At 35.2% G+C, this 20,841-nt stretch overlaps 2 protein-coding genes across 2 annotated transcripts; one reads left to right on the top strand and one right to left on the bottom strand.

The window, feature by feature from the left end:
* Nucleotides 1-490: 490 nt before the first annotated feature.
* Nucleotides 491-1,086, bottom strand: LOC131935339 (DNA polymerase epsilon subunit 3-like). Its single transcript, XM_059291715.1, has one exon. The coding sequence runs from the start codon at nucleotides 977-979 to the stop codon at nucleotides 515-517; it is 465 nt and encodes a 154-aa protein (XP_059147698.1). The 5' UTR covers nucleotides 980-1,086; the 3' UTR covers nucleotides 491-514.
* Nucleotides 1,087-17,003: 15,917 nt separating this feature from the next.
* Nucleotides 17,004-17,522, top strand: LOC131935320 (histidine-rich glycoprotein-like). Its single transcript, XM_059291702.1, has one exon. It carries the CDS (start codon nucleotides 17,004-17,006, stop codon nucleotides 17,520-17,522), a length of 519 nt encoding a protein of 172 aa, XP_059147685.1.
* The last annotated feature ends 3,319 nt before the right edge of the window (nucleotides 17,523-20,841 follow it).

Here is a 20,841-nt window from a genome sequence, read left to right as displayed (position 1 = left end):
CCCCCTAAGGTCGGCGCCCGGGGACATATGTCCCCCCACCCCCCCCCCCTTCTCGCTACGCTACTGCAGTGCCACTTATCGTCACAAAAAACAGACCCCACATTCAAAAATATGTTTTTTATCTTTTAAAAACACCGAAAACACCGATTTCGGACTATCCCTTCATATACTGACGTCACAGGTGACCTACTCAACTCTACTTCACCTGCCCAGTGTCCCGCCAAGTCTCAGACAACATGTTTTTATCGTTTATCGATTTTTTTTTTTTTAAATTTTGAATTTATTTACAAATATCTAATACAATCAAAATGGTATGAATAATGAAGCAATGTAAATTCCTAGCATACATTCATGCAATTCAAAATGTCTCAGTCTTCACACATATTTCTCATTTAAACTGTCAACCAGCCCCATCCCCCTCCCCACAGTAACATTACCTCAACTTTCTGTTACATAAAAAAAACCACACCACTCATCCCTAACACCCACATCAATCATCCACATCCTCCACAATTTATGGGCTGCTCTCACTGGTGTCGTTGTTTAATGTGATTTCAAAGTCTGCGCTTTTCAACTGGCCAGCTGCTGTGTCATCTTCATCACTGACTTCCTCCACGTCCTTGTCACTGTCCTCTATGATCTCTGGGGCAGCTGGAGCTGGCTTGGGTGCTTTGTCTTTCTTTTTCTCAGATTTCTCCAAGCGGAAAGCTTCTTGGCACTGCTGCAAAGGTTCAATAAACTGCTCAAACTCCATGTCTTCCATAGCACTTAATACATCCTGGGCGTTGATTGTTTTTCGTTTGTTTTTTACAGCAAAGTTTTTGGAACAAGATGTAGCATAGAGAACAAATACACTGGCAGCTTTAGATATAGCTAGCCTGGCTTCCTTGGAAACATTGACACCTTCCGGGAGTGCATCTTTAATTATTCGGACGACCACTGCATTGGGCAAATTTAAATCTTCTGGTCTTTCAGCCATGCTACTTCATGAAAGTTTACAAACTAGCCACCTTGATATTTGTTCAGAGAAAAACGTTCTAGATTGTTGACAGTTTAAAATACTTCACTTACAACTTGCCCATTAAAGAAGAAATAAACTTTTGTTAGTCTCCATTCATATTTATTTTTTGTTAAATTCTCGTATCAAAATAAGAATAATTTAAAGTAGATCTTACAAGATCACCAATTGATTGGAGAATAGTCTCACAAGGTATATAACAAAATATAAAACATCTTTAAACGGTTTTCGCAATTGTAAATATAAAATCAATTTTGTTATATTTTGATATCTAAACAAATCTATTAAATGGTTTATACGAACGGTTTAGTTAGTATACGAAAATGAATATAATAGTTTAATAGATGTATACTATTGTGTACTACTAATGCACAGATTAATCAACAAAAGAATGTGTAAGTTGTTTCCCTTATAGATTTATATTTATTACATTTCAGCAACAGTATTCTCATTTACGTATCTAACTTAATCGGTGAGCTTAGCACATAGACATGACAATGTGTCTAATTAATTTTATTTTATGTAATTATTGTGTATAGAATAATTACGGCAAACAATTGCAACAGCATTATTTGTTTGTATTGTATTATTTTCCTATTCATTTAATAAGAAATATTTTAGGCCCTAAACTTTAGGGGTAATGTTATATCGTTTGTTTTGCTGTCAGCCATTATTCACTTATTTAAATGTTGCATTTAAAATGTTCTTGGGCGGATTTAAATTTCCTATATATCGTTCTATAGACAAACAGGACAACGTTTGTATAGAAATGTATCAGATGATTGTCAGGACTGTAGGGTGTACTCATGTCTGTGCTGCTAATCTTGGTTTACATTGACCCTGGTGTAGAAATATATTTTTGGGAATATTGACATTGATAATATAAACAGTTATGTGATGTTGTATTGTTGGTATAATTGATGTGTGCCTATGTACTGTACTATTGTTTGGTGTCTGAAAGTCTGACAGAAAAGACGAAATGAAAGCAACACAAAACAAACACCTTCAGAAATAAATAGGTATTATGTATTGTTTAAAATATTATTAAAAATAAAATATATTAAACAAAAGCAAAACAAATGTTACAATTGTGAATTTTACATAACAGAAAAAAATATAGTACGAAAAGGTTCAGTAACACTCAAATATTTTAGACATTTATATGTTTATTAACAACACTGTCTTAGTTATGTCTCAGCTTTTCTTGAAATATTTCTTTGAACTCGAGGCAGGGTATTTTTTTAGAATAAAATACGATTTTCTTCCAATATTTCCATATATATCTATAAATAGCCGTTGCCACAAGTCTGTTTTTGCCTTCTGTTATTTGTCTAGATGTGTTAGTTAAGTGTGATTGCTTTATTTGTTTTAGCTATTTGATTGGTGATTTTTTAAATATTTTCGCAAGTGTTTGATTTGCTTTGTTTACTAAAGTACAATCTTAATAAATGTGTATCACAGTTTCTTGTATATTCTGTTTACATGTTTGACATTTTAGTTCCCAGAAATATATCTTTTCGCCTTAGACATGTAATGTATAAATGTATAAGTAAACCATCTTAAATGAATGAAAGTAGGCTACATGTAAGAAATAAGTATTACTATTGTAAATCTGTATCAATTCTCACAAGCCGATAATGAAAAATGTAATACTAAAGCACACATAAAGGCAAACTGACACTGTTAATACATACATAATTATTTTTTTCAACTCCATTAAAATTTTATTTGAACAAAATAAGGGTGGATTTACATGTGTTATTTTTTTTTATTTTGCATTTTCGATCACTATTATCATTAAATAATTATTTTTTTTTGTTTCCTCCACTTTTCATGATTTCTTTGTCGTTACAAGAACAGCAATTGCGTGGGTTAGATGTAACATTTTCTCCAATTCTTCTGATTGTTGCTGATATATTTTAACAGCAATATAAAGCACTGATTAGTTGTACACTTGCAAGTATTGATGTATACGCAGCTCCTGTTGCATAGTTTAAGTTTGCTAGATCAGCAGGTTTAAAGAGTATATGCATCTGTGTTGGTTCACATTCAGTTTAATAGCAATCATACAGCCATGTTTGATCTGTAATATTTCAGTTCTATATAGCGGTGGATAGCACTGTCACCTTGAGCTGCGGGTGTTGCCATTTAAATTAAAGTAAATAACATGTAACTGTTTTTACACTTATATATATTATATGTTATATTAGTATGATTTGACTCTGATCTAGCACCGCAAGATATAGTGCTTTTATTTGTATTAATTAGATGTCTTTAACCTATTAGCGGAGATATGCAAACTGTTCTATTCAGCATTTTAATCATTTTAGCAGTAACTTTTACTCTATTTTTTTTTTTTAAATCCAAAAAAGTCAAACATAACTGCATAAGCACAATATCATATGCACATAATTTACACAAACAGTTTACATTAATCCCAATTAAAATCAATTTTGTTTTAAGTGATGCCACGTTCTTTTCTAGTGATAATTTTTGCATTACTTATACGTTTTCGAAAATGAAATAATTGACGCCTAATAAAGACTGCACTTACCGTAGATTAAAGATCAGGCTTAAAGTATATAACAAAATATATAACATACTTATCTGGTTCTTAGGATTTTAAATACAAAAGCAATTTTTATACATTTATATATAGAAACGTATCTATTTAAAGACATTTACGAATGCATAACTTGTTATTAGAAAATTATTATAAAAATATAATAGTTGTATATTGTTTTTGTACAGCTTAGGTAGACTTTAATCAACAAAAGAGTAAGAAAGTTATTTCCCTTCAAAAATGTAAATTAATTTAAGTCCCCTTCATTTATAATATCGAAGCAATAGAATTATAGTATAAGCCTTTCTCTTTTAACGGTGAGCTTAGCACAGAGCAAAGGCGTAGCGATGGGGGGCAGGTGGTACATATGTCCCCGGGCACCGACCTTAGGGGGCGCCAAAATGGGTTGTAAAAAAAAAAGTATCATTTAGCTGCATTTTTATTATAAATAGTTTGAGGGGTGGAGGTGTGCAAATCGAAAGTTTGATATGGGGGGGGGGGGCGCCAAATTTAAAGTTTGTCCCCGGGCGCCGGGAGGGTCGCTACGCCTCTGGCACAGATACATGATTCTGATCAATTTTATTTAATTTAATAAGTGTGATAATAGCAAAAGTATTATTCATTTTTGTTTTGTTTTATTTTCCTATTCTTTTAATATGAAGTATTTTAGAGGTAACCTTATATTGTTTGATTTATTGTCCATCATTCTTCTCTTATTTAATGTTTTATATAAAAATATTTTCGGATGGATTTAAATGTGCAAATTATGTCACATTTTTGGTCACTATTATCGTTTGATAGTTTTCGTTTTTTGTTTCCACTTTTCATGTTGTTTTTTTTTTGTCGTTACAACAAAATGTATGGTGTGGGTCAAATGTAACATTTCCAACATCGCTTCTGAGTGAATCTGATATATTTTTACAGCCAATAACGCACTTTTTAGTCTTATAATTTAATGGATTGTAGTATAAGCAGCTCTTATATAGTGACATGTGCTAATTTTTCTGACAATAGAAAACAGACTCGCAATATCTTGTACAACCTCATGTACAATGTCTGTTGGAAAGTGAACACATTTTTACAATACCACTTTTCTTTATACTAAACCAAAAATGTAAAATATTTTACCACGTGTGCTTTCAATTGTTTAATATCTACTTTTACATCAGTATAGTATCTTTGAAAACATTGAGTTGTACGGTTGTTTGTTAAAGTGGAGACCTGTACTTAAGAGAGCCCCGATATAAGAGACTTGTGTACGGTAGTTTGTTAAAGTGGAGACCTTTACTTAAGAGAGCCCCGATATAAGAGACTTGTGTACGGTTGTTTGTTAAAGTGGAGACCTTTACTTAAGAGAGCCCCGATATAAGAGACTTGTGATACGAGCAGTTGAGCAAGCTAAAATGTGCTTTGATATGCGAGCGAAAATTTGATTAGCGAGTGTAGATGTTCGTGGAAAATAAACTGCGCGAAAAAGTTAAAACTAATTGTGCAAAGGAGCTTGTTGATAACGCATCAAATGATTTTTACTTTATAATTACATAAATGTAACTTTTGTTTTATATACCAATAAATATAAGCGTACGACTCAAATAGAAATTTTTAAAGCGTACTCATTTGTAAACACAAAATAAGACCGTCCTCTTTTTGCATTCTTTGATTGTCGGCGTGTTTGTATGTAAGCAAGTTATATTATTTGGTACGAAGCGTAAATTATAGCATTTGTGTTACTAGTTATGTTTAGACATGTGTCTACATACTTCAAATCTTTAAAAATAACATAATATAGCTCCAACCCGTTAGTGGATTTTTATTTAGTAAAATCTAAATATTATAGATTACAGTTGCATTTAGTTTTGTAAAGAAAAATATTTGAATCCAAGTTAAGCATTAGAGGAGTATTAATAAAGTATGATAAAACAACTTATGAGCGTTTAAATTTTGATTTTTAAAAACTAAAATGTATTCCATAACGAGAGAAAAAATATATGCATTCTTATGTGCACATATAGACTTAACATTTTTATGTTTTTAATTCAATACAAATGTATATACACCGTGACGACCACCGTTTGTTAACATTAATAATTGTTGTGTTCTAAGAGTTGTTTCCCCTAACATACAGAAGATAACCAGGTAACTCGGTGCATTTCTCTAGCACAGTGTTGTTTATATTCCTCTATTAGATTTCGTTATATCCTAAAAATGTCCATGGCGATATGGCACATACACAAATTTAATATGTTTTATTGGTAGCCAGACCTCGCGACGCGGGGGGGGGGGGCTTCCCACGTTGTTTAGGGCCCACATCCGACATAATCCTTTTTTTTTTATTTTGTTAAAAAACTTAATTTTCTTTCATTTTTGACTTTTGATGGTTGTTTTATTAAAAGAATGCCGTAGCTGCGATTGGATTATCTTTATTTTATAGAAACCATCCCACGATTATTCTTTTTCAAAACATTTTGAAAGATAGGCAAACGCTTAAACCACTTTCATGTATTAGTCATATTAAACCATATTAAACCATATTAAATATTATCGTTTTGCTTTTAATGAATCTACCCATTGTGTAGATTAATTTTTTTTTACTATAGGGTCATCCATATGCATCTATATATTTACCGTAATTTGTTTAAAGTTATACTTGTCATCGGTACCCGTTTTACGTAAATTAGAGGCCTATATATTTTAAAATGTACTTGTTTGAGAAAAAAATAATTTATGAAATAGTTATTGGTCAAAACGCAATGTGCTTTACTACACGCTGAACGATATTAGTGACAAAGCAAAAATAATAACTAGTTAGCTAAAAATCCGACACATTAAACATAACACAGTCACTCACTGATTAAGTGACTTAAATGATTCCGTTAAAAATCTGGCTATTCAATAGTCATTACGTTGTGTTTAAGTAATGTGAATTAGTTTGACCGATAAAATTGTATGCTTATTTTTTTCGAATATTTCCAATTTTATGTTTTTTTTCCTTCAGAAGACATTGTCTTATGTGTCAGTGTGCATTGTGTTGACTTTTGTGACATGGTGTTTAAGTTATTAGCTTCTAAATAAGGTAGGAATAGTGTTATAGTTATATATATAATTTGATTTTGTTATCCTAGCATCCTAGCAAAGCTAGTTATATACTTTATTATGTATTGAGAAAACATGTTTATACTTTTTAACACGTTTTTCTTAACTCAGCTTCGCGTTTGTGGATTTGTTTGTTGTTAAAATTGACATCGAAAATTAGCCCACTTCTGATTGCTCTAGAGATCTGAAATTTGGCATGCTGGCTACTTTTGCCTTACAATTTCAGATGCAATCATAAAAACTAGCAATTAGAGACCGTAATTATCTTAATTTAATTACGCCCCAAGGACCATAACATTGAGGACATGATTTCTAAAGATACCGACAAGACTGGAGGCCTATTGACACAGTCACTTCGGCCCCAATCGATGTGAGCGCGCTGGCCGTGATCGTATAGTGGTTAGTACTTCGCGTTGTGGCCGCGACAACCCATGTTCGAATCCTGGTCGCTCAAGATTTTTAGTCCGTGTATTTATAAACACTTAGTCAAGTCATACTTAATCAAGTCATTAGATAAAGTAGAAAATAAACTATATAAAAAACTTTTTTAAAAACCACGTTTTTCATGTGTAGCAACGGACTAAAAAGGAGAAAATAAAATACTTAAAAAAAACTTTTTTTAAAAAAACCACGTTTTTCTTGTAGACTAACAAGTAGAAAATAAATTTTTCTTTTGTGCTTCCTCGAGCTGTGCAGATTCTTGTGATGACTGACAAAAACGTGGGTCGGGCAGATGGGTCGGGAAATTTGATGGTGAACGTACCCACCTTTTTGTCAGTCATCACAAGAATCTGCACAGCTCGAGGAAGCACAAAAGAAAAAATTATTTTCTACTTTTTAGTCTACAAGAAAAACGTGTTTTTTTAAAAAGTTTTTTTAAGTATTTTATTATATGAATAAATACTATTTCATAGTTAAACCAATTTATTTTAAATTCATTTATCTAATCCTAATCAAATACCATTTTAAAACATGTTAGTAGCTCTTTAAGAACTAGGAGATTGATCTGTAAATTGATCTTTTGGCTCGTCCATCTCCAATGGTTTCCCACGTTTAAAGTAGATCTATCAGCTTTTTGTGACTTTTTTTGATTTTAAGAATCCACCTTAGATTCGACGTCAAAAATAAAATAATTTGAGATACGTATATAAGTAGGGCCAAACGTCGATTAAAGATCCAGCTCAAAGTATGTAAGAAAGTATGTGACATCTCGAAATGGTTCTTAGTGTTTTGAATACAAAGCAATTTAGTTTAATTTTTATATCAAAACTGATCTCTTAATCAATACATACGAACGTATAATTTGATATTAAAAAAAATTATAATAAAATGTAATAGCTGGTCACTATTGTTGTACTGTTTAGGTGAACGTTAATCAACAAAAGAATGTGTAGTTGTTTCACTTATAAAATGTAAATTAAGTCCCTTTCAAAAATCACATGGAAACAGTAGAATTTTAACATATCTTTCTTTTAATCGGTTAGTTAAGACCAGGGGTCTCCAAACTACGGCCCGCGAGGTCCTCTTATCCGGCCCGCGGAGATCTTTTTGTTCACAGAAAAAAATGTCTGTTAGAGATGGCTGAGAAACTATGCCCAGAAAATTCAAAACAATTTGAAAATTTAGCTTTGCAAATACCATTGTCCTCCGTGTTGCAGACATGGGTGAAAACATTGGGACTCAAATAGTGAAAACTGCTAACAAGACCTTCAGCTGCAGTTTCAGTAGCGGTTTTCTGACTAGGATTCAAAGGCAGAAGTGAGACTGTTTCAAAACCCATTTGAAGCAAACGTAACTAGTTGCCAAGATGAACAGTAGATGAAGGTCATTGAATAGCAAGCAAATGACCTCCTTAGAGACAAGTTCAAAAATGGCGGTTGGGTTTTTTGTGTTTGCCCAAGGAGTACATACTTGGACCTCGAGTGTGTTGTTGGCCCCCGACAATGTTTCTTTCAGACTTTTTCTGCAGGGTAGGGGTATCATTTAAAATGTGTATATATTTCTATATTAATTATATTTCGTTGCGGAGGGGGATGCGGGGACACCGCCACCACAAGGAGATGCCTGGAAAAACTCTGGCCCCCGAACTGATAATAGATAGTTAATGCGGCCCTCGGGCTGAAAAGTTTGGAGACCCCTGCTGTAGACCGAACTTTTTTACTGACATTTGTAGCTGTCTAGCGATCAACGATTATAAATTTGGTTAATCAACGTGATGTCATTATATTACATTTACTCAACTTTTCACTGCGTTTGTTTCTATAACAAACCGCCTCTCTCTCTCTTTTTGTGGTCGGGCTGACCGTTAACCCTACACACCTGACCAAGCGAGCACATTATAATGATGCACACTCTGTTATTTAAATATCTAATTGTAACGTGGTTATTTTGAGTTTTTTACTTTAAAAAAAAAACGACTAGATCTACATTATTTTAGTTACAATTCTTTAAAATGTTTAAAAATAAACATAAAATACCATGAATTGTTCTAAAAAATTGCCACGGATCTTGATCTGGGCTCACCTGAGAGCCACAGACCGTTCTCCCTCTGCTCTAACATCAGCAAGCTCTTGGAAAGACTGGTGATTGCCCGCTTGAGAGAAAGGTCTTTGTAATACTCAAAATGATCTATTATTCCAAAATTTTCTATCACACAAAATTTGCACCTGGCGATGAGCGTGCGATGCCCTTGATTTATCCACCAAAATAAATCACTTCGTTTTTTTTAAGTAAATGCATTGGTGTTCATTAAATATTTTTTTTTAAATTTTTATTTTATTTTTTTCAAGTTCATTGACCACAAAGGACTTTCAACACTAAAATGTGCATAATAAACATTGTTTTTCCTCCATTTATAGTTTTGCCATAGGTTGCTGGATCTTCATTCACAGGTAAAACAGGCTTGTACTTGGGCAGGAGACCAGCAGAATATGACTGATATAAAATAGTTTCTAATTTCCACTGCATTGTAAAACAAACCCCTGTGACATGTCTGGGCAGGGAAGAGGGCATTTCCCCCCCCCCCCCCCTGTCAATTACCCCCCGGATATCCCCCCGTCATTACCCCCCCCGAGTAATTACCCCCTGTCAATTACCCCCTGTCAATTACCCCCCCGCCCAGTAGGACATTACCCCCCCCCCGGACAGGGTTAGAGTTAGGGTTAGGGTTAGGGTTAGGGTTAGGGTTAGGGTTAGGGTTAGGGTTAGGGTTAGGGTTATGGCTAGGTTTAGGTTTAGGTTTAGGTTAAGGGTTAGGGTTAGGGCTAGGGCTAGGGCTAGGGCTAGGGCTAGGGCTAGGGTTAGGGTTAGGGTTAGGGTTAGGGTTAGGGTTAGGGTTAGGGTTAGGGTTAGGGTTAGGGGTTAGGGTTAGGGTTAGGGTTAGGGTTAGTGCTAGGGTTAGGGTTAGGGTTAGGGTTAGGGCTAGGGTTAGGGTTAGGGTTAGGGCTAGGGCTAGGGTTAGGGTTAGGGTTAGGGTTAGGGTTAGGGTTAGGGTTAGGGTTAGGGTTAGGGTTAGGGTTAGAGTTAGAGTTAGAGTTAGAGTTAGAGTGGTTAGAGTTAGAGTGGTTAGAGTTAGAGTGGTTAGAGTTAGAGTGGTTAGAGTTAGAGTGGTTAGAGTTAGAGTGGTTAGAGTTAGAGTGGTTAGAGTTAGAGTGGTTAGAGTTAGAGTGGTTAGAGTTAGAGTGGTTAGAGTTAGAGTGGTTAGAGTTAGAGTGGTTAGAGTTAGAGTGGTTAGAGTTAGAGTGGTTAGAGTTAGAGTGGTTAGAGTTAGAGTGGTTAGAGTTAGAGTGGTTAGAGTTAGAGTGGTTAGAGTTAGAGTGGTTAGAGTTAGAGTGGTTAGAGTTAGAGTGGTTAGAGTTAGAGTGGTTAGAGTTAGAGTGGTTAGAGTTAGAGTGGTTAGAGTTAGAGTGGTTAGAGTTAGAGTGGTTAGAGTTAGAGTGGTTAGAGTTAGAGTGGTTAGAGTTAGAGTGGTTAGAGTTAGAGTGGTTAGAGTTAGAGTGGTTAGAGTGGTTAGAGTTAGAGTGGTTAGAGTTAGAGTGGTTAGAGTTAGAGTGGTTAGAGTTAGAGTGGTTAGAGTTAGAGTGGTTAGAGTTAGAGTGGTTAGAGTTAGAGTGGTTAGAGTTAGAGTGGTTAGAGTTAGAGTGGTTAGAGTTAGAGTGGTTAGAGTTAGAGTGGTTAGAGTTGTTAGAGTTGTTAGAGTTGTTAGAGTTGTTAGAGTTGTTAGAGTTGTTAGAGTTGTTAGAGTTGTTAGAGTTGTTAGAGTTGTTAGAGTTAGGGCTAGGGCTAGGGCTAGGGCTAGGGCTAGGGCTAGGGCTAGGGCTAGGGCTAGGGCTAGGGCTAGGGCTAGGGCTAGGGCTAGGGCTAGGGCTAGGGCTAGGGCTAGGGCTAGGGCTAGGGCTAGGGCTAGGGCTAGGGCTAGGGCTAGGGCTAGGGCTAGGGCTAGGGCTAGGGCTAGGGCTAGGGCTAGGGCTAGGGCTAGGGCTAGGGTTAGGGTTAGGGTTAGGGTTAGGGTTAGGGTTAGGGTTAGAGCTAGTTTTAGGGTTAGGGTTGTGTCTAGCTTTGGTTTTGGTTTTGTGTGAAGTTTTAGGCTGAGGTGGTTGCTAGGTTTTGGTCTTTTTCTTAAAGTTTGGATTAAAGTAGTATATAGGGATAAAATTCTAGTTAGAGTTAGGATTTCAACTTGAGAGGGGGGGGGGGGTAATTCCCGGGGGGGGGGGGTAATTGACAGGGGGGTAATTGACATGGGGGTAATTGCTCCGGGTGGTAAATACGCGGGGGAAATGTCCGGGGGGGGGGGAAATATCCAGGGGGGGGGGTAATGTCCTGTAACCGTCTGGGCAATATATGTCCATCAGGAGACAGAAACTGTTGCAGTATCAGTACATCCCTATAAGTTAGCTGGTCCTGAAAAAGCGGGCATCCAGTAGGTGAATTATTTTTCTGTACAGTTTACTTTTTTTTTCCTCTTTTATTGGCTTTCCTCCAATATCTATTTCTTTGCGCTGTTTTGTAACTTCATTTTTTAAAATCTGGTTTGTTTGGAAGTCAATCACAAATAGCGGAATAAACTATGCGTGTTGCAGGTTGTTAACAAAAAAAAAAAAAAAAAAAAAAAAAAAAAAAGTTGATAAAGGCATAAGACCATCCACAAATGACGTCACACGTTTTTTGACGATTTTTACCTCCCACCTCCCCTCCGTCAGACATCATCACCAAAAGCCAGACCCCCCCTCCCTAAAATGATATCGCACCTCAGCCTACGACCCCCCCCCCCCATCAAAAAGTGTAGTTGAATTTCAAAATACGATATTTTTTTTTCCACAATCTCGTCTGAACTCTGTCAACATCGAGTATTTTAATCAATTCATATGTCAATTTATTAAAACACTGTTCTACTGTTCTAAAACGCGAAATAAAAGTTATAATTCATTTTCTATTATTGCTTTTTTATGATGCAAAAGTGTGAAATCACACCATCTGACCCCCCCCCCCCCCCCCCCACCTTCCACTTCATCACACACCGTCACAAAATTACGGACTTCCCCTCCCCCTGCGAGTGTGACGTCATTTATATACGACCCTTAAGTAACCTCTGCAACGCTAGAGCCATTTTTGTTTAACATATTTTTCAGTTATTCTTCATTAATTTTTTTATTTATTTTTTTCAATTTTTAAAAATATGTTTTTATTTTCCATTTTAAAATAATCACATCTACATTGTTTAAATATTTACAAACAAGAAAAAGAAACCAGTTTAACAATGACATAGTAAATGTGTAGTGGAAATAAAAAGGTATTAATATGGAAACAGGAATAACAATCAAAATCATGATATGAGATAGGTAAGGGGTGAGAACAAGTGTAGTGATTAAGGTTGCAGCCTGTAAGTCTAGACCAGGGGTCGGCAACCTTTTGAAGTGGAAGAGCCAAAAGTTACAATTTTCAAAATTTCCTTGGTTTTAAAGAGCCACTAAAAACTTTTTATTTCAAATATTTTATTTTTTTATTAAGATTATTAGTATTTGTGCAAGGAGCTGGAGAGCCGCATCTTGATATCAAAAGAGCCGCATGCGGCTCGCGAGCCGCAGGTTGCCGACCCCTGGTCTAGACATTACAAAGGGATTTATTGACATTACAAAGGGATTTATTTTTCACTTGGTTTGCGAAAAAAAGTTGCAGTAATAATTTGATTAAGAAAAAAAACTTTTAATGTAGTCATGGTTTTAAAATAAAATGATAGTTTCACTCTTTTGATATACTTATGATTGAATATAGCTCTTTTACAATATAGTAATATATTATAGAAATGTAATCAAAACATTTATAATATGCCTAACTAATTGGTAATCAACAATTAATTAATATAAATGTATTAATATAATATATATTCTTACATAAAAGTATTGTATATAAGTTGTCTCCGTTACAGAAAATCGCTAACATGTTTATCTTGTACGCGTAGTTCAAGTAAATATCCCATCGAAAAGTGTCGGATCCCCTACTTTTCTTTTTTTTCTTTTGTATTTAATGGAAGTGATGATACTATTAGTGGCAGGGGGTTTCTTTTACCTTTTTATTTGTGTTAGGTTTATCACTGGAAAAATAAAAGATCATTGTTTCTTCCAGACTTTTTTTCTCCGGGGAGGGGGGGGGGGGGAAGGGCACTTGAAATTTTCGGGGGGGGGGGGGGCGGTAGACTTTCTTCGTGGGGGGGGAGGGACACTGTTAAAAGTATATATTTTCTATATAAATTATATAAATTTCATTTTGTTCGGGGGGGGGGGGGTCGGTAAAACAATTTCGGGGGGAGGGGGGGGGGGCGCTAAGCCCCACTGAACTTTGACACCATACTATTTACTACCATTGAGAGTTGCTACAGGAATAGGGCTGGGAATTTTGAGGTAAGTTTTTTTTTTTTTTCTATTGGTCTTTAGCGGGTACTCACGACCGGTTTTTAACTTTTGTCAAATACAGAAATATGCATCTAACATATTTCATTTCGTCTCCACTCTGTCTCTGTCTCTCTCTCTCTCTCTCTCTCTCTCTCTCTCTCTCTCTCTCTCTCTCTCTCTCTCTCTCTCTTTCTTGATATAAAAGGCATATGAAATGGCATCGGCCTAGTTATAACGGTACTCACGTTATCGTGTTCACAGTCACACACATACACACACACATACACACACATGCACACACACACAGAGACATTCGGAAAAACAATGTTGTTTCGACTCACGGGGGTATAAACTAAAAACAAGCCACATTTCAAAAGATCGTATTTTGCAATCACATATATTCACTAGAAGAAACATACTGGGTCATTAGACTATTGACGTCTTTTCTTTTTTTTTTTTTGTTACAATAACAGCTATGGTCTGGGTTAGATGTAACATTTTCTCCATCTCTTCTGATTGTTGCTAATATATTTTTATTTCCGTCTTATATTTAAACACTTGTATAACACTGTCGACTATTACTCCAGATGTACGATCACAGCATACATCAGCTCGCAGTATTTTTTTTTAATTATTTTGACATTATTTATTTATTTATTTTAAGCCTAAAAAGTTAAAACAAAAATTTTCGCATATGCACAATATCATACACCAGAGGTCGGCAACCTGCGGCTCGCGAGCCGCATGCGGCTCTTTTGGTGTCCAGTTGCGGCTCTTCAGCTCCATGCACAAATATTAATAATTATTTTATTTTCAAAACTCATAAAAAATATTAGTCTGCAACACTCGGTAATAAACGATATAACATAAGATATAAGCAATAAACATTCACTATTATATTAGAATATTTAGCTACTCCCTATCTCAATGTACTTCCTATTACATTGTTCATTCCGAAATGAAACATTCAACTTCATAGTGGATATCACACAGAAACTAAACCAGCTAAGTGTAAAACTGAAAGGAAAACCCAGCCTATGTCTTGCTTGAAGAAGTGGTTTGTTTCGAAAAAAAAAAAACATTTTTGTTGAATACATGGTGAGCAGTAAATTAATTACGAAAAAATATCGTTATGAAACCAATGCTACTATTCAATCACTTCAGCATTAATATAAACAAAATGAGGGATGTTTTCACTGAGAGATTGAGCAATTCAAAACAAATGCAATTACTCTGACTTACATAGTAGATCCTCTCAACACAAATTCAAATTAGATTATCTCATATATTCAAAGCTATTTATTTTAAATTATATATATATAGTATGCTATTTGTTTAGGAATATATATATATATATATATATATATATATATATATGTATATATATATATATATATATATATATATATACATATATATATATATATACATATATATATATATATATATATATATATATATATATATATATATATATATATATATATATATATATATATATATATATATATATATATATATATAAAATCCTAAACAAATATACTATTGACATAAAAATGTTAGTGGCTCTTTAAAAACCGGGTAATGTTGTAAATTGTAACTTTTGGCTCTTTAGACCAGGGATCTCCAAACTACGGCCCGCGGGCCAGATGCGGCCCGCGATGTCCTCTCATCCGGCCCGCGGAGATCTTTTTGTCCACAGAAAAAGCGTTTGTTGGTGATGGCTGAGGAACTTTGACCAGAAAAATCAAAGACATTTCTAGAAGAAACTGGCCCCCGAGCTGAAAATTGATAGTTAATGCGGCCCTCGGACTGAAATGTTTGGAGACCCCTGCTTTAGACTCAAAAGGTTTCCTTTTTTTTTTTGAAGTTTAGCATGTAGTTTATTTGATTACAAAACATTGGAGTGTACGAGCAGGTCAGGTCTTAGTTGTCAGGGGTGTCTGGCTCAGCTGTGGGCTCAAACTGCTGCAGCCGTGCTTTGAGGTCATTGTTTTCTTCTTGCCACTGTTCACATTTCTGTCTCAGTTCAGTGACCTCAAGCTTCAGAGCCTCAACGTCTGCTGTCTCAGGTCCAGTGGCATTCAAATTTTGTCGCAAGAAGTCTAATGCATTGTTGGGTTTCTATTTCACATCATTGATCGAAAATCAGTCACAACTTATATAGCGAGACATAACATTTTTAAATGGTTCCTAAGATTTTAAATACAATGGTAATTCTGTTCCATTTTTATATCTTAACTAATCTATTAAATGACATATACGAACGCATTAGTTATTTTTCGAAAATAAAATATTAGTTTAATAGATGCATTTTTTTTCGCACTGCCAAGGTACACATTAATCAACAAAAGAATATGGTAAGTTGTTTCCCTTGTAAAATCTAAAATTCAATTAAGTTTCCTTTATATATCACATCGCAGCAATAGTATTCTCACTTACGTCTTAACTTAATCGGCTAGCTTAGCACAGAGACATGACAGTGTGTCTAATCAATTTTATTTTATTTAATAAGTGTGTATAGAATAATTAGGGCAAACAATTCCAACACCATTATTCTTTTGTTTTGTTTTATTTCCCTATTCATTTAATTACGAATAGTTTAGGGGTTTTGTTATATCTTTTGTTTTGCTGTCCGCCATTATTCTCTTATTTAATTTTGGATTTAGAATGTTTTTGGGTGGATTTAAATTTCATATGTATCGTTTGTAACATCACGTAATCGTTAATATGACAATATGGTGTTATTGTGGGTTCTTGCTTCAATGAATACAACTAACAGTTCTTTCAACTTTCAACTTTATTTACATCATTAAAATAGATCCACAATAAATAACAATGATACATCCACAGTAGAATAACGACAATCAAAGTACAATCCAAAAACAGATTGACGTGGTGACAGCTTACATTCTTCTATACAGTCACCATACAGGCACTATACAGGCACCATACAGACAACATACATGCACTATACAGGCACTATACAGTCACCAAACAGGCACCATACAGGCACCATACAGGCACCATACAGGCACCATACAGGCACCATACAGGCACCATACAGGCACCACACATGCACCATACAGGCACCATACAGGCACCATACAGGCACCATACAGGCACCATACAGGCACCACACATGCACCATACAGACACCATACAGACACCATAGAGGCACCATACAGACACCATAAAGGCACCATACAGGCACCATACAGGCACCATACAGGCACTGTACAGGCACTATACTGGCACCATACAGGCACCATACAGGCACCGTACAGGCACTATACAGGCACCATACAGACACCATACAGTCACTATACAGGCACCATACAGGCACTGTACAGGCACTATACTGGCACCATACAGGCACCATACAGGCACTGTACAGGCACTATACAGGCACCATACAGACACCATACAGTCACTATACATGCACTATACAGGCACTATACAGTCACCAAACAGGCACCATACAGGCACCATACAGGCACCGTACATACACCATACAGGCACCGTACAGGCACCATACAGGCACCATACAGGCACCATAGAGGCACCACACATGCACCATACAGACACCATACAGACACCATACATGCACCATACAGACACCATACAGGCACCATACAGGCACCATACAGGCACCACACATGCACCATACAGACACCATACAGACACAATACATGCACCATACAGACACCATACAGGCACCATACAGGCACCATACAGGCACCATACAGGCACTGTACAGGCACTATACTGGCACCATACAGGCACCATACAGGCACCGTACAGGCACTATACAGGCACCATACAGACACCATACAGTCACTATACAGACACCATACAGGCACCATACAGGCACCACACAGGCACCATACAGGCACACTTAGTCCACCTTATGCTCCCCTTACACTTCCTTGATCTCATGGCTAACCTCCTCACTTAGTGTGCAGTTATTTTCTCTACGAGATTCTATTCTTTTTTAAAAAGTTTAAGTAATTATAAATTGTTTAAAATACTGTCTATATTCGGAGTTGCCATTCCCCGTATTGTTATATAAGAATATTCGAGAAAGTTTAGGGGATATCACTCCCGGTTTATTCATTTGTATAGTCAGCTCCTGAAGATAAAGCTACCTCTGCTAACTTTTCTAACACTAGAAAACAAAATAACAATATATTGTCATTTCTTTTAGACGTCCTTGATATCATGACTAACCTCCAGTATTAAATCTACTATCTGTTCCTCTTCACGTGTATGACCCAATACTGTTGACTGGTACTCTAGAAGGACAATCAAAGCATACATCAACTCGTAGTAATGTTTCTCAATATCATTCCTTAGATAAACTCTGTGATAAAACTATGGAGGTTCCATCAACTGCCTTACCCACAGCGTGATTTGAATATTCCATATATCAATGCTGGGATCTTCACAATTATGGTGTTTACAGTTATGGTGCATCAGTTATAGCATATTTTTAACGGTGTTTATAAACACTTTCTGTGATATCTCAGTTTAAAATAAAACTTTTCAATGGAATTTTTATTTATAGTTTAACATGAGACACAGTAATTAGAATTTGTTTTAAGTTTATTTAGGCCTAGACAATTATTTACTATGCCTATAGAACCTATAATATGTTTCTAATTAATGCCCAGCATTGAAATGCAAACAAAATTTCCTTTTTTCGTTATACCCTGTAACGAAACATTAACCAAACACGCAAAGTAATGCATAGAGGCCTGTTAAATTATCGTTCACCCTGCCAGAGGCGTAGCGTGGGGGTGGCGGGGGGTGGGTTGTGGACCGCACAGGGTAACACCATTTGGGGGGGGGGGTGACGCCGAGGCAAAAATTAGCAAAATATTTAAAGAAAAATGATAATCCCACTTAATTAGGTGATCAATTGGAGTAAGTGGAATAGTCTTTTAAGGCACAGTTGACAAATCCCGACACTGATGGAGAGGTGGGGGGGGGGGGGTGACACCATGACGTAAACCTGCTAATGATATAGAAAACACGCATCAAGGTGTATTTTATAACCGGATATAGATAAAAATCGTTAGTACGAGCCGACCCGCGGGATATCATACGCCGCTATTTAGTTGTTTTATTTTCTACTTTTCAGTAATTCATAATTTGTGAATTCGACAGTACCAATGCTGCCACTGAAAATATTTGCTTTAAAACATTATCAATAGGTCATTAAGGACGATACTACCCCCACTCTCTTTTCCCCCAACCGTTTCCCTACAACCCCCCCCCCTCGTGAAAGCAGCCTCTTCTTAGTTACCTCACCATAGTTTAAAATCGTTTCAAACTTATTTACCTGCCCCTAATAGCTGTCACTAAACCCGGCTCTACGATTAATGTAAACAATGTGAACACAGCTCACCAGACCATGTAGGGTTGGGGAGGTAGGGAGCGCGCTTACAACTTGTTTTCTAGCGTCTCCCAGAAGAGAATTATATATATATATATATATATATATATATATATATATATATATATATATATATATATATATATATATATATATATATATATATATATATATATATATATATATATATATATATATATATATATATATAGATTATGTGAACTCTGTCAAAATCACAAATATATAGCATCAATTAAATAATTTTTTTTTTTAAATAAATAAAGGTATGTATTGTATTGAAATTGTAAAAATCACAAGCGAAAGTAAATTTAATACAATATTTGATTTATACTATTGTGACACCATTAAGCGCCGCACTGGGTGACGCCCGACCTAGCTACGCCAATGCACCCTGCTCATATATACATAACATCTACCAAAGTTCTTTTTAAACAATGTAATAGACTTTTAATTCATCTATCTCAGTCCAACGCTTATTAAGATAAAAATTCACAATATTAAAAAAAAAGATATAAAATAATTCTAAAGTCTTTACGTTTAACAAAATTACTATGTTAAAATGTAATATTTCTAACAATAACACTTAAACAAGTCGACTCCACTTCACCGGCCCAATGACAGCATTTTGATAAGTTTGATATTTAAATGAACACTTTGAGTGTAGACAACACTAGATAACAAGTGATGGCCATCTCCAGTAATTCTCTTTTTCACCTTGGCAGGCCAGGCTTTCATCATTGCATGCGGCAACACGCTTTTGTCCAAATTCGAGCCAATGTCAATTTTCACGTTTGTCCCATTCAGGTTAAAGTTCATTTGGCATTTCTCACAATTAGGCAAATGTCAATTCGAATATTTAAGACATTTAGGAAAAATATCCATCGGCAAATTGTATTTCCGGTAATTATTTGTAGATTCCTAATTTTTTCTCTCTAACTAGATAACTAATTAATCATTAAAAGTAATTAAAATATGACTACATTAAATAAAGGGAAGATGGATGGCGAAGGGGGGAGTGTGTGTGCCTGGGGGGGGGGGGTGAAGATGTATCTACCATTCAGATGTGCACTTTTAAGACCTGGGAAACAGGAGACTATTATGTTTGTTTACTTGAGGGCTGATCGAGTGATGTTTAGCTTGAGACTGTCTAAATTAAATTAATACTTTATTGTTTTCCAAAAAATAAATAAAATGGAAACAGAACGTACATAGTACTGTTAAATGATGATCAGGCACAAAGTATATGACTAATTATATACCATCTTTAAATGGTTCTTACGCTTTTAAATACAAAAGGAAATTAATTGATTTTTTTATATCAAAACTTATCTCTTAAATGATATATACGACAGTAAACGTTTGTATTAGAAAATTAATATAATTATGTAATAGATGTATACCATATTTGAACTGTTTAGGTACACGTTAATCAACAAAATAATTGGTAAGTTGTTTCCCTTATGAAATGTAAATTAAGTCCCGATCATTTATCACACCGAAACAATATAATTCTAATATGTCTTAATTTGTGAGAGCAACACAGAGATAAGAGTCTGAACAATTTCATTTTATTTAATAAGAGTGTTGAGTATATATGGAATAATTACGTCAAATAATTGCAACAGTATTATTCATGTTTGCTTTGTTTTATTTTCACATTCATTTAATATGGAGTAGATTAGACGTAATGTTTCTTTTGTTGTCCACCGTTCTTTGTTTATTTAATGTTTGATTTAAAATGTTTTTGGGTGGATTTAAGTGTGTTCATTTATTGCATTTTTTCGATCACTATTATCATTTATTTTTATTTTTTCATGTATTTACTTTTTTCTTTTTCTTTTCCTTTTTTATGATTTTT

This window comes from Physella acuta, unplaced genomic scaffold (genome assembly GCF_028476545.2).
Source record: "Physella acuta isolate Inbredline_101_S28 unplaced genomic scaffold, ASM2847654v3 ptg000142l, whole genome shotgun sequence".
NCBI lineage: Eukaryota > Metazoa > Mollusca > Gastropoda > Physidae > Physella > Physella acuta.
Note: the sequence above shows the minus strand (reverse complement) of the source record. Positions and strands in the feature narration are given on the sequence as shown.

Coding starts and splice junctions, on each gene's coding strand:
- LOC131935339 (XM_059291715.1), bottom strand. CDS start 979: ATGGCTGAAAGACCAGAAGATTTAAATTTGCCCAATGCAGTGGTCGTC.
- LOC131935320 (XM_059291702.1), top strand. CDS start 17,004: ATGCACTATACAGGCACTATACAGTCACCAAACAGGCACCATACAGGC.